The sequence below is a fragment of the Eschscholzia californica genome, unplaced genomic scaffold (genome assembly GCF_041429995.1).
Source record: "Eschscholzia californica isolate CP2 unplaced genomic scaffold, dmEscCali1.0.p SCAF_3, whole genome shotgun sequence".
NCBI classification, from domain to species: Eukaryota; Viridiplantae; Streptophyta; class Magnoliopsida; order Ranunculales; family Papaveraceae; genus Eschscholzia; species Eschscholzia californica.
Window position 1 is genome coordinate 35,516,224 of NW_028238420.1, and position 18,238 is coordinate 35,534,461.

General features: G+C 35.9%; 1 protein-coding gene across 1 annotated transcript; it reads left to right on the plus strand.

Moving 5' to 3' along the window:
- The first annotated feature begins 13,042 nt into the window (after positions 1–13,042).
- LOC147549855 (eukaryotic translation initiation factor 2 subunit beta-like) lies at positions 13,043–16,840 on the plus strand. Its single transcript, XM_086669944.1, has 10 exons — positions 13,043–13,352; positions 13,773–13,822; positions 14,306–14,414; positions 14,494–14,546; positions 14,734–14,788; positions 14,901–14,992; positions 15,595–15,740; positions 15,918–16,060; positions 16,152–16,237; positions 16,568–16,840. Exons 2-10 carry the CDS (start codon positions 13,775–13,777, stop codon positions 16,646–16,648), a joined length of 813 nt encoding a protein of 270 aa, XP_086526070.1. The 5' UTR covers positions 13,043–13,352; positions 13,773–13,774; the 3' UTR covers positions 16,649–16,840.
- The last annotated feature ends 1,398 nt before the right edge of the window (positions 16,841–18,238 follow it).

Genomic DNA, 18,238 nt, shown 5'->3' on the forward strand with positions numbered 1-18,238 from the left:
CAGAAGATTACGATCAAGACTTCTAATTTATAAAATTAGACGAAGTCAATTAAATTAACATTTAAACAAATCATAAGCCATTCATCACATCAAATCATGCTTCAAGAGTATACGAATACAAGAGTTAGCTAGACATGGTGAAACAAATAATAAACGAGAAGAAAATAAAGAAAGACACGAGTTAAGGTTGAAATCTCCCTTTTTTGATGTGACGCGAGACTTAGATCGTTGGATAATTAATGTGTTTAGGTGCAACCGATCTCTCCTTAACAAGTTTCTGATTTCCCCTAACAGTGTAAATTAGGTGCCCCTTTAGTAAAAACTAAGGTTCCTTTAGCAAATAGAGTCTTCTTCTTCCTTTCAACTAAACCACCATGAAAGCTACACCAAACTCTTTCTCTAAGAATTTTCACATAAATGAATAACCTAACTTTAATTAAAAAACATTGATCAACATTTAAGTTGTAATATAAAAAACCGTTACAAGTTTAATGTTCAAGACTAATACAAATTCTTCATTTTATTTTTATTTCACATAAATAACAACAAAAGACATAAAAAGATCTTCACCAATCATGGTAAAGATGCACAATGAAAATGATGATCAAAATTTGCACATAAAAAACTAAGGTAGCTAGAAGATCTTCAACTTTTCCCCCCATCTTTGGTTGAGATGTTACGACTTCATCTTTAAGTGATGTGAAATTGACCAGAATTGAAGATTTAAAATTCTCACATCTCGGAGGTTCGACCCGCATGAAAGCCTTCGGGTGATCACCATCTAAAGGGAACTTGTGATACTTTCCTGATGGATTTGCATTTGATGTGGATACTTGATAGGCCCAAAATAGGTCTATTCCCGCAAGTATATGAGGTCAAGTTATAGTATTTTAGTAAATTCGTGAATCGTCCCAAGGGATAGGTAGGCACTTCGGATATTGACGGCGAGTTTAACCCAATAATCAAAATGTCAATAACTAACTTAGAAAACACACACACACACACACCCCACTTCATAAATTTGATGATTGATTTGTAAGAAATAAGAAAACAAATAAATCTAAATAAACTATCTAAGAGAGAGGTGAGAGAATATCTAAGGTTATAAAATCCACCGCATAATTTCACTTTATAAAACAAGTACTTAATTACTTAAATCTCTTTTGTATTTACTCGGGATCCAATATAATGAACTATTTGGATTCCGGATGATGTTCTAGATAAAACAATTTTATAATTACTAATTCTAATTGTCTACCTTATAGAGATTCGGATTGCTTAACTATTATTCATCATCTAAAAAGCATACTCCATCTAACAACTTAACGAAAGTATGAAATATCTAATTATGAGGCATGAGTAATGGAAAGAAAATCCAATCCATATAGATAAACAATCAATAGACATTAAAGCACATCAAAGGATTTAATTAATCAAGAACAAGTATTATAAAGATCCAAAATGGGTTTCATTCACAACCTTAGATTGCTAAGTTAACTATACATGAAATCTAGAGTAACATTCATTGACATTGTAAAATAAATGAAAATACTAAGAAATTAATGGAAAGAAATCACCAAGAATGTTCAAAATCCATATTCTCATGTATCTCCATTTTATCCAAGATTTGCTCCATTTGTGCTCAAGAATTTTACTCCAAGAAATCCAAGTAATAGTTATTTTATTGCCACCCAAATAAGAAAAAGAAAGAGAAGGAAGAAATTAGATGTAGAAAGAAGTTGGAAAGAAAAGATGAAAGGGGATAAAGATGATAGAAGAATATGGAAGGAAGAAGGAGAAGACTATTAATGGAAGAATAATAGTGGTAGAGAAGTAGTAGTAGTGGTAGAGAAAGATAGAAAAAGAACGGAAAAGATGGATTAGGTTGGAGAAAGAAATAGGTAAGAGGGGAAATGTAAGAGGAGGTTTTAGGGTTAGAGAAAGAAAAGTAAAGAAAGAGAAGGTATGGGAATAGAGAAGAGGGATTAGGTAAGAAGAGGTTGAGAGGGTTTTCAAGTCCCAAGAGAAATGAAAGAGGTATAGATTTATTTATAGATGGGTTGATGGCTAGGGTTTTAGGAGTTAATTGGGAGAAAATGGGAGAAAGAGGGTTAAAATAGGAAGTTAGGGTTGCTTTCTACTCAAGAAATGATTTCCTATTGGTTGAACATAAAGTGAGACAAAAAGGAGGGGTATAAAAGTAATTTTCGGAGGGCTTAAAAGTGAAAAGAGGGACCACATGCTGCTGTCCGGTTTGTGCATTCAGGACGTGCCACGTCACCTGCTATTATCCCACCAGCCAGAATGGTGCCCGAAAGTGTCCCACCAGTCTACATTGTTTGACTCCAACTTTGACTATGCATATCTCACTCTTCCGGACTCCGAATTGACTTCCATTTTCTCCTACGAGCTCGTCTCGGACTCTACTTTTCACTCGTCACTGATCTTGTCCAAATTTCTCAGAATACCCTTGTGTCCAAAAGACCAAAATGCCCTTCAAGTAACTTTTTCTCATTTTTAACCGTTTTTCACACCTAACTCCGCAAAAGACACCTAATCATAAAAACCAACCATTTTATTATAATAGAGACTCGAAACGAACTAACTTGGCTAAATTAAACGACTCAGATGGGACATTTTCATGACCCATCAAACATGAAGTTATGGTTGCTTTCTACTCAAGAAATGATTTCCTATTGGTTGAACATAAAGTGAGACAAAAAGGAGGGGTATAAAAGTAATTTTCGGAGGGCTTAAAAGTGAAAAGAGGGACCACATGCTGTTGTCCGGTTTGTGCATTCAGGACGTGCCACGTCACCTGCTATTATCCCACCAGCCAGAATGGTGCCCGAAAGTGTCCCACCAGTCTACATTGTTTGACTCTAACTTTGACTATGCATATCTCACTCTTCCGGACTCCGAATTGACTTCCATTTTCTCCTACGAGCTTGTCTCGGACTCTACTTTTCACTCGTCACTGACCTTGTCCAAATTTCTCAGAATACCCTTGCGTCCAAAAGACCAAAATGCCCTTCAAGTAACTTTTTCTCATTTTTAACCGTTTTTCACACCTAACTCTGCAAAAGACACCTAATCATAAAAACCAACCATTTTATTATAATAGAGACTCGAAACGAACTAACTTGGCTAAATTAAACGACTCAGATGAGACATTTTCATGACCCATCAAACATGAAGTTAGGGTTGCTTTCTACTCAAGAAATGATTTCCTATTGGTTGAACATAAAGTGAGACAAAAAGGAGGGGTATAAAAGTAATTTTCGGAGGGCTTAAAAGTGAAAAGAGGGACCACATGCTGCTGTCCGGTTTGTGCATTCAGGACGTGCCACGTCACCTGCTATTATCCCACCAGCCAGAATGGTGCCCGAAAGTGTCCCACCAGTCTACATTATTTGACTCCAACTTTGACTATGCATATCTCACTCTTCCGGACTCCGAATTGACTTCCGTTTTCTCCTACGAGCTCGTCTCGGACTCTACTTTTCACTCGTCACTGACCTTGTCCAAATTTCCCAGAATACCCTTGTGTCTAAAAGACCAAAATGCCCTTCAAGTAACTTTTTCTCATTTTTAACCGTTTTTCACACCTAACTCCGCAAAAGACACCTAATCATAAAAACCAACCATTTTATTATAATAGAGACTCGAAACGAACTAACTTGGCTAAATTAAACGACTCAGATGGGACATTTTCATGACCCATCAAACATCCCCAAACTTAGATTTTGCTAGTCCTCGAGCAAAACAAAATAAAAGAAAAACCTAACTCACTTTCGGAGGCATCCCGGTTGCATTTAGCGTATGCAACAAGCCGTTAAACCCTTAGGTTGCCCTTGTGGACTAGTGTTGTCTCGTGAGGGTTTCTAGAGAATATACCCCCAAAATTCAAAAACATTTCAAAAATACAATAGGGTCCAACATCTAAATCATAGATAAGCATGATTCATATAGTGAAGGGTTTAAGCATGTCAAAACATAATGAATCAAGTAAACAAGTTTATGTGAAAGCTAAAGATCTCTTCACTAATGGTCTTACCCTAAAATGCAATTGTCATACCATAATGAGCACATCTATGTTCCGAAGTCACAAAACCTTTATTCCCAAGTTAGTACATTTCGCCTCGACTTCGGCCTCACGGACATACACTCCAAAAATGAAATCGCTCAAGAATGGTTCGCTCGTATGTGTGAGTGTGATCACTTAACTAGGACTCAACACATAAAAAGAGGTGAGGACAACATTTTGGAACAAATGATCTTCGAAAAGGAATTAGCCACTAAATAGAGTGGGGAAGCTCACTCCCCCTTCTCACCCATTCTACCCTCTAAAAATGCCTTCTAAAGTTTAGCGGATACTAGAGATGGATGATGATGGTGGATTCCCGAGAATTTTGACCTCTTCATTATGGTAGAAGCTCTTAAGCATCTCAACATTTGTTTCTTGCTTCGAATACTTATTCATGAACAAAAACACCAACACATATATACAATCACATCACTCACACAAAAGAGCTAACACATGCTCAAACATACACAAAAATCACTTTTTTCACTTTTTTTCACTTTTTTTCTTTTTTTCATATCACTTTTTTTTTTCATTTTTCATTTTTTTTCATTCTTTCTTTTTTCTCATAACACAAATTCAATCAACCAAAATAAAATACTACACACATAACTCTATTCTTGCAATCAACTTTTCATTTCATACTTGCTTTTGACATTCTTCATTCTTTTATCTCATGTCTTCATTCTCGGGATATAAGATGATGGATGGTGATGGAGTATCCGCTTTCCTCTAGTTGACATTCTCATTGGGTTTCATAGACTACAAGGGCAAGGTTAATTTGCTATCCTAATGTCACCCCTAGTGGCTAAGGAAATTGAGCACACGAGATCACATGAGCTCTTTTATAAGTTACGAGGTTGAGTAGCTCTTCATTCTACTCGGAGTTAGCGCGGAAGAGTACACTCGAATGGCAATTTAGGCTTTGAGCTCTCACATGGGTTAAGTCTCCACTAATGACTACTTTAGGTCTCTTAGAAATGTTTCTTCTTCACTAAGATGTCACTCACATGGCACAACACAAACACTAAAAGACTCGACTTTCATGCAAAGGCCATTAGCAATCACAAAACTCATCAACTCGACACATATGCATCAAAATTCTTAAAACTATCACTAGAATCACATGCAAATCTATTTAAAATGTTCAAAATTTTCAAATTTTGGCTAATTTGAACCCTTTTGTCTTTGAACCCATGGTCATGCATTGGTTATGGTCATATCCCGCATCCCCAAACTTAAAACTAACATTGTCCTCAATGTTCTAAGCATATACTCACCAAAAGACAAAGAGACACATCAATCTAAAGAGAAGAGTGGAGAGATATTACCATAACCAAAGGAGATAAAAGATGATACTACCAAGGCCCATGTATAAAGAGGTTCCAAGTTGATGCCCCAAACTTGGAACAAACCACGTCTTAGAAGTAAAACATATAAGAATTGCTCCTAAAATATCAACAAATATCATGAGAATGAATCACAAAAAATACATGACCACATACGAATCTACCACTAACGTGGGTATACACGATTGCATTGAGCTATGCAATTAGCCTTTAATTCTCTTGATTTCACACAAGAACACGAGTTATGTCTCGTGGAGGGTTTCCAGAGATGATACCCACAAACATCAAGACCCATCTCAATCGGTCTAACGATCATAAAGCAAAAGATGGAATATTTGGGGGTCAACCCAAAGAAAGCTATATACAAATGGTAATCGTCTCACAACTATGTACAAACTATAAAGTGCAAGTAAGAAAATTGAAGAAAATAAGCCATCTCCAAACTTAGTGATGCACGGTCCACTAAGTAAGCATAAATGCTAGGGGCGACGACTAAGAAGTCGTCAAAAGAATCGACATATAAGTGAAGGGCTAAGAGGTCAGTCGAAGGCAAAAAGTCATCTGCAAGCTTAGTGGATAAAACATCCACTAAGTCCATAGACGTTCTAGGAAAGACGTCTGACATGTCCCAAAAGGGATCAACGACCGAGTCTGAGATCATGTGAAAGGTTGAACTGGACTCTAAGGGTAAGGCAATAGGCTCAGGGACCAAGTCAAGGTCCATGGTTTCCTTAGGTAAATGGTCCGACAAACTATCCAACATGTCTCTAGGTACTATGTCATCGATGTCCTCAAAGGCATCTAAAGCCTCATAGTCAGCTATAACATCATGTCTGGCATCTAAGACTGACTCCCTACAATTGTCGAAAATCGAAAAGTTCAAAATAGTGTCATCCCCAAACTTGTTCATAGAGCCACCATCCTGAATCTCAAAGTCTAATGTAGTACTATCATGATGAGACGACACATGGTAAGGAAACGAGACAACAAGGTTATCAGTTTGTTCAAGTTCTTGGGTCCTCTCAGTTGATTCGTCGACATTTAACTTAGTACTAGGGTATGACGTATTACCCTCGCCATCGGACCTAGTACCCTCTTGAGTTTGAGGTGGTAAAACCCCTTCCTCGTCGGCTAATAACTGTGATGTAATCATCTGTACTTGATGATTTAGAGACTCAAACTGATGATTTAGAGACTCAAACCTCTGTTGTAACTCTTGTTGCATTTGAATCTGCGTCTGTTGAAATAGATCTTGTGTCTCTTTATGTTGTAACATCATTTCAGTCAGATGACTCACAGACTCTAATTGAGATCTATCTTCAAGAGTCTCTTCGTGATAAGGCTCACAAGTGTAATTAAATGAAGACTCTTGATAATAACTCCCACCGTACATACTAGGATCATACCTGCCTCTAAAATCATTGGTCTCAGAATAATGTGGACTATAAGGTCTCTCATACATATTTAGTGTCGGACCATATCCATCACTAATTCGACCATCTCTACACATCTGTCGGTATTCTCCTAGGGTCATACGAGATCTGTCATGCTCAAATGGTCTATTCCCCTCACTAATCGAAACATCTCTTCACATCCTTTGGTATTCACCTAAGGTCATATCAGGTCGGTTAGTGCGGGGAATCCTCGAAATAAGCTCATCATCATCAACATCAAATGGTCAACCGTTATAAGAACGGGTCATGATCTAACAGTATTCAAAGATGGTAACACATAATCACAAAATGGGAATTAACAATTATAAAACTAAACAATAACACACAAGTAAGAAGGAAGAGATAGAATGCGATACTATCGACTTTTCGCTTTACTTCAGGATTCCTTCCTTTCCTTCGCTCCTATGTCTCTTCTGGCTATTTCCTTGAATTGGTACCTAAAAAAAAATAAACTTAAGAAAATAGAAAAAAAAAATAAAACAAAAAATGTCTAAGTAAGAAATTAACACTAAACTAATGAACAAACAAACAAACGATATCCAAACTACTAAACCTATCCCCGGCAGCGGCGCCAAAAACTTGATAGGCCCAAAATAGGTCTATTCCCGCAAGTATACGGAGTCAAGTTATAGTATTTTAGTAAATTCGTGAATCGTCCCAAGGGATAGGTAGGCACTTCGGATATTGACGGCGAGTTTAACCCAATTATCAAAATGTCAATAACTAACTTTGAAAAAACACACACACACCCCACTTCATAAATTTGATGATTGATTTGTAAGAAATAAGAAAACAAATAAATCTAAATAAACTATCTAAGAGAGAGGTGAGAGGATATCTAAGGTTATAAAATCCACCGCATAATTTCACTTTATAAAACAAGTACTTAATTACTTAAATCTCTTTTGTATTTACTCGGGATCCAATATAATGAACTATTTGGATTCCGGATGATGTTCAAGATAAAACAATTTTATAATTACTAATTCTAATTGTCTACCTTATAGAGATTCGGATTGCTTAACTATTATTCATCATCTAAAAAGCATACTCCATCTAACAACTTAACGAAAGTATGAAATATCTAATTATGATGCATGAGTAATGGAAAGAAAATCCAATCCATATAGATAAACAATCAATAGACATTAAAGCACATCAAAGGATTTAATTAATCAAGAACAAGTATTATAAAGATCCAAAATGGGTTTCATTCACAACCTTAGATTGCTAAGTTAACTATACATGAAATCTAGAGTAACATTCATTGACATTGTAAAATAAATGAAAATACTAAGAAATTAATGGAAAGAAATCACCAAGAATGTTCAAAATCCATATTCTCATGTATCTCCATTTTATCCAAGATTTGCTCCATTTGTGCTCAAGAATTTTACTCCAAGAAATCCAAGTAATAGTTATTTTATTGCCACCCAAATAAGAAAAAGAAAGAGAAGGAAGAAATTAGATATAGAAAGAAGTTGGAAAGAAAAGATGAAAGGGGATAAAGATGATAGAAGAATATGGAAGGAAGAAGGAGAAGACTATTAATGGAAGAATAATAGTGATAGAGAAGTAGTAGTAGTGGTAGAAAAAGATAGAAAAAGAACGGAAAAGATGGATTAGGTTGGAGAAAGAAATAGGTAAGAGGGGAAATGTAAGAGGAGGTTTTAGGGTTAGAGAAAGAAAAGTAGAGAAAGAGAAGGTATGGGAATAGAGAAGAGGGATTAGGTAAGAAGAGGTTGAGAGGGTTTTCAAGTCCCAAGAGAAATGAAAGAGGTAGAGATTTATTTATAGATGGGTTGATGGCTAGGGTTTTAGGAGTTTATTGGGAGAAAATGGGAGAAAGAGGGTTAAAATAGGAAGTTAGGGTTGCTTTCTACTCAAGAAATGATTTCCTATTGGTTGAACATAAAGTGAGACAAAAAGGAGGGGTATAAAAGTAATTTTCGGAGGGCTTAAAAGTGAAAAGAGGGACCACATGCTGCTGTCCGGTTTGTGCATTCAGGACGTGCCACGTCACCTGCTATTATCCCACCAGCCAGAATGGTGCCCGAAAGTGTCCCACCAGTCTACATTGTTTGACTCCAACTTTGACTATGCATATCTCACTCTTCCGGGCTCCGAATTGACTTCCGTTTTCTCCTACGAGCTCGTCTCGGACTCTACTTTTCACTCGTCACTGACCTTGTCCAAATTTCCCAGAATACCCTTGTGTCCAAAAGACCAAAATGCCCTTCAAGTAACTTTTTCTCATTTTTAACCGTTTTTCACACCTAACTCCGCAAAAGACACCTAATCATAAAAACCAACCATTTTATTATAATAGAGACTCGAAATGAACTAACTTGGCTAAATTAAACGACTCAGATGGGACATTTTCATGACCCATCAATACTCTAATTACCATATGTTGTCACCACCATTGGAACAAGGTAAATTTGAAATTCTCTTATCCATGATCTAAACTAGAAAACTTAAAGATAAAAGATACCACTAAATGATACAAACATAATAAATGAGAAATCTTAATGCTATGGTCATCAAAGAATCATACATGGACTCAAAATCCTAATGCAAATGCTCTATTCATACATGGAATCAAAATCCTAATGTTTTTTAAAGGAAAAATGATATCAAGATAATAGTTCTGTTAATCAAAATCCTAATGATTTTTCAAATGGAAAATAATATAAAGATAACAAATTTCAAAGAGATCTGAAGTTTTAAATTTCAGAGATAAAGTTTTAAATAATCAAAATCCTAATGCTCTTCCAAATCAAAATCTCCAACAAATGATGATTTGCATAGATGAAGTTTAAATTTCAAAGAGAGAGATAGGGAGAGGGACTTAAAAGGTCGAGATGGATAAAAGTGAAGAATAGAGAGAGGAAAAAACCCTAACACCCTCTCTAACAATCTTGGAATCTTAGTGTGAGTGAGGAATAAACAATAATCCCTCGTTCTTCTTCGAGTTGTCTCACAGCTGGGTTGCAGATATAAAACGAGGGAAGAGTAAAATGAGAGTTAGCTAGGGATATCTTACCCATAAATATCGATGAACGGCTCGATTTGTTGAAGATTGACGGACGGGCAGGATCGCTACATCCAACTTCAGAGTACAAACACGGTTATTATTAATACCCAACCCAAACGACAAGTTGAAACGATAACTGGGAAGGTGGGAAACGTCAAGTTGAAATGATAAGTGGGAAGGTGGGACATGTCACCTTAGACCGTATGGTTGGGAGTGTGGTAGATGGGTAAAATATTATTTTTCATTTAATTTTGGTTTTGTGACGGAAAGAAACATAATATTATAGTGGAAATGACTTTTAGTTGATGCAAATAACTAATTTTTTCTTATATAGTCGGGGTTGTAAGAATAATCCAACATGGGTAAAGGAAGTATCATGACCAAACATATACAAGGCCTCTCCACTTATTGCCAATTGGTTTAGAGTTTGATTCTGGCAGACGCCATAGGGTTATTTTCTCCTTGAGCAGTGAATTTGATCGTTTATAAATTTGTACCTTTGTATAATTGAGAGAAACAACATTAATATTTGTCGCTTAGATATATTATGAATTCGGAAAAAGCATATATGATAGATTTGATGTTGTTTATGACCACTGCAATAAATCCTATTACACAAGATTTAACCAAATTTAAACTTTCGCAGGAACTTGTCTTTGGCAAGTATCAACATTAATAATATGTCTTTCACTTGTTAAGGTCCTTAACTGAATTTTACGACTTCCTAAACTGCCTTCACTTAATTATTCACGGTTTTTTCAAGAAATAAAACATTTACAGGCAACTAGTGACATACACACAGATGCCTTAAGTTTACGGGAGTGCTTCACTTATTCAATTTATGTATTTGTTTTAGCATTTATGGTTTTGTTTATGGATATGTTAATTCAGTCCTTTTTAATATAGCAGTGTTTAAAATCGTGATGAAGCGAAAAAAGTAGGTAATTTGATTCCTGTTCCCAGAGAATTTATTGAAGAAACAGATCGATAGTTGAAGTGGCTCGATGCCACATTCCGAAAAAGGTTCATGAAGGGACTAATGCATGTTAAGAGACTTCGCGTAAGAATTCAAAGTAAAACCCATATGAACAAAGCATCGTCAATAATTAAAAGGTGCGAGAGAAGAATTAATTAAAAAATCAGAAGAAGATAATTGATGAGCAATCAGCGAGATAAAACAACAAAATTTATTTAATGAAATCTATTACAGAATAAATTACAGTAAAAGACAACAAACTTTACATTCAAGCCTGAGTATTACAGAAGAAATTGCAAAACTGCGGGGAAATCACATAGTGAGGACTAAAGGAAAATCCGTGGTCAAAATCTGCATTCCAGATCCAAACTACTAGCAGCAATCAAATACAAAATTCCACCTTGAAGACAATGAAACAACTTCCTATTTTATAAGCCCAATCATCTCCATTCCTCACCAACACGTGAAAGGAGAAGAGATGTAATTGTGTGAAGTTCGCAAAAGCAACCCCTGTGTCATCCAACTTCCAATGTTGAAATCAGAGAAGAAAAACAAGAAGCGGACCTAGGAGTTCCTCTTAGTAATCGATGATCTTAGGAAAAGATTTAACAACTGAAGAAATTACGAGACCACCTAAATCCTCCGTCCCACGAAGTAGAACCGGTTCCAAGGTTAGGACTGCTTCCTTGAATGACATTTCATTTAGCACACTCATGACACTTTCGTTTAGCACACCTTCCTTGAATGGAACAATAAATAAATAACGACTCCAATGTCAAATCCGAGTAAAGTTCTCATTTTGAAAAAATCAGAGTGTTTGAAGAAATACATAAAAAAAAAGATGAACGACTTAGAAAAAGTTGTCGATGAAGAGAGTCAAAGCATTAAACAGGCTATCTATAAACATATGCTGAAAAGAAAGAAACACAAAACGAACATAAACATAAATTAAAAATGCCTTGAAAACTGACGAAGTAAGCAATGCCTGTAAGGAAATCGGAGCAAGTCTCTGACTTAGTCAACCATTAAATTAATGTGATAATATACGACTAAGACTTAAAACCATTGAAAAAGAACGCGTGTTCGACACGTAATTAAAGGTTTCATGACCGTTAAGCAAAAGGTAATGAAGAAAAACGTGATTAGAAGATCGAACAACCATAGAAGATCAAAAGGGAAAAACAAAACATATTATTCAAGAATCAAAGGCAATCAAGCCCTAGAAAGATCGGCTCTAGTCCAAATATATCCTTAATCTCAATGATTTATTTACTTCAGTTAATCATGCATTATCTTAATTTCTACATAAATTATCTGTAGAAATAAAAGTAAGACTATAAATTTTTCTACTCCTTAGTTTCTCTTTTTTCGACTAAGGAGTAAAGGGACCCGTGATGATCCAAAAGTAATCATAAGTTGTCTAAGGGCAATAAGGTAAGAAAACACCAGAAATCCAAAAGGAGGAAATTTTACCAAATTTTTTAGTAACAGAATTTTAAAAAGATAGATTAGAAAAACTTTAAAATAGTTTTCGACAAGAACTAAACTTATTATTTTGACAAAAATACTTCAAATAATGTAACTAGCCGTTGGAAGGGGCTGGAACCCGAAGGGATGGTATCCCAGTCCTGAGAAGGTCTAAAGGCGCGGGCGCCTTTAGCCTCTCCCCCAGTCCTACGACCCGCTATTGGACCTCAAAGACTAGTTCTGGACTTTCAAAATTTGAAATTTGGGAGCCCAACCCAGACCCTATTGGGTTGCTCTAATGTAATATCCATGGAGAGTGGAGAGGTCCTTAATAGGGGTGTACTCGAGTCGAGCCGAGTAGTAAGATGTTCAAGTTCGGTTCGTATATTTGACTGTCGAGCTCGAGCTCGTTCGAGTAATTGTCCACTTGTTCAAGCTCGGTTCGTATAAGTTTGAAAGAGCTCGAGCTCGCATTCTTTTAAACTCGTTTATCAAAATACTTCAAATGAAATTTTTTATAAATTATCAAAATACTTCAATGATCATTTGTCAAATACAATAATAATGATTAATGATTCATATTTCCCGACAATTTTTTAACGGTTGATATTTCATGTACAAATTTCAATACTAATACGTAATTATGTAATACAATATTATAAGAGTATGTTAAACGAGTTGTTCACGAATAGCTCGTGATACACTAAAGAATGATCAAGCTCGTGTTAAGCTCGTGCTCGTTAATATTCGAGTCGCGCGCGAGCAATAGTCGAGCCGTGCTCTAGTAGCTCGTTAAGAGCTCGGCTCTGTGTACCCCCCTAGTCCTTAACAAAAAAAAATGGAGAGTGGAGACATCTCTGTATAGAGACATAAACTGCAGTGAAGATATAATCAGCAGCTCGAGGACATACATACAAGCAAAGAGAAGGCGAAGACTTAGCGTGAAAGAAAATAAAATTTCGATCTTGTTTGAATCATCCCAAAGGTATATATCTCTCTCTCTCTCTTTAATCACCTTGATCTTCTAGGGTTTTCTATAACCCACGTTTTCTAAACTATCAAAAATCTGTTCTAGGGTTTCTGAATTGAATTTTGTAGGTATCTTGTTTCTTAGACTTCTTATTTTAATTTTTATCTAGCGCTGTAATCTTTTCTTCTGTTAATCCTGTTTACTTTTCGATTATTGATACGAAAATCTATCATCCTGTGTTTGGTGATGTGGGAAAAACGAGTTTCATTTCATTTTGTAAATCCTAATTGTTCCTGTAATACTGTATTAGATTTCTAGTCGCTTTCTTGTGTATGCAATATTTATGAAGTAATCGATATTGCAGCTGTATATAGTTTTCTCTTCTAGTGTTTCTTGATAATTTATCTTCCTCACTGAAATCTACTTCTGAAACAGCCATGGCTGAAGAAACTCCAATTGTTGACTTGAAGGACGAAGTGCCCGATGTGAGTTTCCTCTCTTCTCTTAGTACCAAGTGTTATTTAGGGTTTTTGGGTGCTTGAAAGATGTATGGTTTTCTTTTCTACTCTGAGGTTGGTAGGAAAAGAATATTGACCATAATGCAAGATATTTATGATACAGCTTCTAAGTTTCTCGAACCCTGATATATGTGTATAAACCTGTTATTGTATTAGGTATTGAAAATAATCTGGAACATTATAACTGTTGAAAGAAGGAAAGGGTAGATAAATTTTTATCTCCGGAGTGTTTTACCTCATCCTTCTGTAAGACATGTCTTAATGTTGGATTAGTTTTAAGTGCATAAAATATGAGTAGCGTCATTTGATGATTAAAATCATACCAATGCAGTCGATTAGTACAAAGGAAATAACAGATACGGTTGCTAAACGGATCTTCTCGTTGTTAGCATTGTATAACATAATATGTTGCACCTTTACCTAATACATTTCATGAATGTAATGATGCAGCTCGCGCCATTCGATCCAACTAAAAAGAAGAAAAAGAAGAAGGTTACGGTCGTAGATCCTGCAGATGATCCTGTGGACAAACTAACTGTTAAAACAGAAAGCTTGTCAGGTATGTCAGTCTTATCAATCTAAATTTCTCCCTCTCTATCTGATATTGCTTTACTGAAATTTGTTTATTTGGATTGCAGTATCTGATGGAGTTGAAAACACTTTGCCCGAGAAAAAGAAAAAGAAGAAGCCAGTAAGTTGGATGAATCTGCATTTCATGACCATGTGTTATGTTTGTTATACTTGCATTATATTCAAAGACGAGATTTTATCAGTCAGCCTAGTCTTGGACCTAGTTTCTGGTCCGCAGATTTATCTAAAACATGATTTCATACATTTTGGGCTGGGAATGGATTTCTTATTTTGTGTGTTCCCTGCAGGTTGAGACAGACTTTTTGAATGATGAGAATGGGGAAGCAGTTGAAGATCTCGATGGTATATAATTCTATGAATTTTGTCTCTAATTTCATTTTTCTTCCTCTGCAATGTTTTTTGTCTTAGATACTAATTATTATGGAAATTGAGAGTATTATTTTGTATCTTTTAGATAACATCGGGGAAGATGAAGAGGGAGAAGGGATTATCCTTCAAGCACGGTATCCTTGGGAGGGAAGTGATCGAGATTATCAATACGAAGAGGTGCTTCCATTTCTCCTCTATGTTTCCTTTGATATGAATTTTTAAAGCTTCTAATGGATTGGAGAATGCTTAAATACATTAAACTTTTTAGTAATTTTAAATAATTGTCTTAACTAACAAATTTTGGAAATAAGCACTGCGGCATCATGCTGGTCATATTGGATATTTGGACCAGAAAAACTATTTATTTTGTGCGAGAAACCACCCACTACTCTGAAAGTATGAAATTCACTGTCTAGATTTTCAAATGCATCTTTTTACCCACACTGGATAATTTTCTTATTCGGTTTAGCCATGAGACAGTACTAAATTTTAATCTTTGTAATCAGGTAAGTTGCCTTTCTGGCTCATGCCTTGACTAGATTGGCGAATATTTTTGTAAACAACTAGGGTTCAAAACTTTTGAATCAAAAGCGTGATTGTGCACATAACTGAGTTATAGACAACAATCAGAGCACATGGTAGGAGAACAACTTCTAAAGGCGTTTAACAAAAACAGTTATTTGCCTTTGTTTTTTGTCATGTGCATCGTTGTTTGTTAGTTGTTCAAGTATATATTATATGTTGTCTAGTACCTTAATGTTTGTTCGCTTGATTTACAGCTTCTTGGTCGTGTTTTCCACATTCTGCGGGAAAATAATCCAGAGCTTGCTGGAGATAGACGTAGGACAGTGATGAGACCACCTCAAGTACTTCGTGAAGGCACTAAAAAAACCGTTTTCGTGAATTTTATGGATCTCTGCAAAACGTAAGCTCATATCTCGAGTGCCCTAATTATCATTAGGAGCTCCATGTTTGCTTCTTTCTCTACAAGTTTACTGCTGTTTTCTCATATTATTTTATCTACAAGCTATTGTGTTTTTTTTTTTTTATTAAAGCTATTGTGTTTCTCTGATACCTGAATTTGGACACTTGCAACATTCAGGATGCATAGGCAGCCAGAGCATGTCATGACTTTCTTACTTGCTGAAATGGGAACAAGTGGATCCTTGGATGGACAACAGAGATTGGTTGTTAAAGGAAGATTTGCTCCCAAAAATTTTGAAGGGATTCTGCGAAGATACGTCAGTATGTTCCTTTTCTTGGACCATTATCTCAGCATTTTAGTTTGGTATTTTCATTTTATCCATCCTAATTGCCCGAGCTTATGTGTCAACAGATGAATATGTCATATGCAATGGTTGCAAGAGTCCAGACACAATCCTATCAAAGGAGAACAGACTCTTCTTTCTCCGATGCGAGCAAGTAAATTCTCGTATACTAACTAGTTTTCAGTTCATGTTGTTTTGTTTTGAAAAGTAACCGTAAAAGTAAGCTGTTCTTCAGAAAAGCCGGAGTGACCCTTATGTATCAGATTGACCTCAAACTTGGAGCTTGAGCATATCCTTCTGGTTAATGGATTTACCACGAGCCGACTTTCACCACATTTTCTGATTTTAGTATATTATTCATGATCTAACTTTTAGATTCATCAGAAGAAACTTCTGTTCTTGTTTTTTCTCTGTTCATTGAATATATTGAACATCAAATGATTGTATTTATGTTTATCTTGGCATTTATATTTGACTTTTGCAGTGTGGTTCGGGGAGGTCAGTTGCTCCTATCAAGGCTGGTTTTGTGGCTCGTGTTGGGCGTCGAAAAGCTGGAGGGACCTAATTTCCGGTTTCATCTCTTATATCTGAAATCTATCTCGGCCTCCTAATTTTGTTAAACTTTAGCCTCAACTAAGAACTCATCACTACCTTATTTTGAGTTTCGGATCATTCATGTATTTTGGATATAAGAGTTTCTCTAAATTTTTCTTTGGAGAAGGATATAAGCAATCAAATGCATACATGAGATTTCTGACATTTTGTTTTATAATTGACCTTTAATTTCACTTTACACTAGCGTTATGCACTGATCATCTTTTCCAAGCATAGCTAAGACCCATCGGTAGCTACCCCGGATTAGTCTGCCAACCTAAAATGGTTGCTCAAAAGCTTCTGGAACCATGTAGGATATGGAAGCGTAAGCATTCTCTTTTATCGCAAAGGTCCCGAGAGGGAATGACCAGCTTAGTATAAAAAACAATCTTAGGTGCTGTTTGTTTTTTTATTTTTTCAGATTTCAGATGTTTGTTTTTGAATTTAACAAAATCTGAAAATCTGATTGAATTGGGTCAAGATCTGAATTGACTAAAAAATGACCCATGTATTTCAGACTTCAAAACAAGTCTGAAAGGGAAATCACCATCTGAAAATAAGACAAATGACAAAAATACCCTCATGAAATCAATGAAATACTTTCAATCTCCATCTTCACTTCAACTCAAAAAATTCTCATCTTCACTTCATCGACCACCACCACTAGACCACTGACCGCCGACCACCACACACTGTCGACCACTACCACTACACCTCCGACCACCACCACAACCACCACGAAATAAAATAAAATCCATCAGCAAAGGGAAAACAAATTGAATGGTGAAGTTTGAAGCAAGGAGATGATGATCACATCTTCCAACTTTATTAATTTAAATTATGTTAATCAATGTAAACAATTAAACCCTCGTCCCATGAAAAATCAAAACATGCTTGGCTTGAAGGTAATGGAGGAAGACCACCTGAACCTGAACCAATTTCTCATCAAGTAAAGCTTAAAAATACATATTTCTCTCTCTACAACACCATAAATTTCATAACACCCACAACACCAATAGATCCTCTTCAAAGAACAAACAATTGATTAAAAGGTCTGATCTCCTACTCCTTTGCTTCTAATATAACGAAACCCTAGATTCATGTTCTCCATAGCACCATGTTCAATATCTAATAGACATTAATCCTCCCAAGTTAAAAGTTCTGAATCTCCTTCATATCTTCCTAATCGGCGTTAAATTTCTGGATTGATTTCGGCTCGAAACCCTCGCCGGATCTGGCGAGGGTGAAACTTTCTCATTGTCGGCTGCATAAAGAGAGAAGGAGAGAGGCGGGCTGTAGTTGAGGAAAAAGAGAGAGAGAAAGCAGGGAAGAGAATGAGATTGAGAAGTTTAGAAGTTAGGGTTTTTTTTGGGTTAATAAGGGCAAGGGTATAACTGTCAAAAGTTTATTTCAGACTTAGTTATTCAGATTTAGAAAACAAACATCTTAACTTATAAAAAATTCAGCAAATTCAGATTCAGCCAATTCAGTTCAGCTAATTCAGATTCAGCTAATTCAGATTCAGACATACATAAAAAAACAAACAACACCTTAGTTTCAA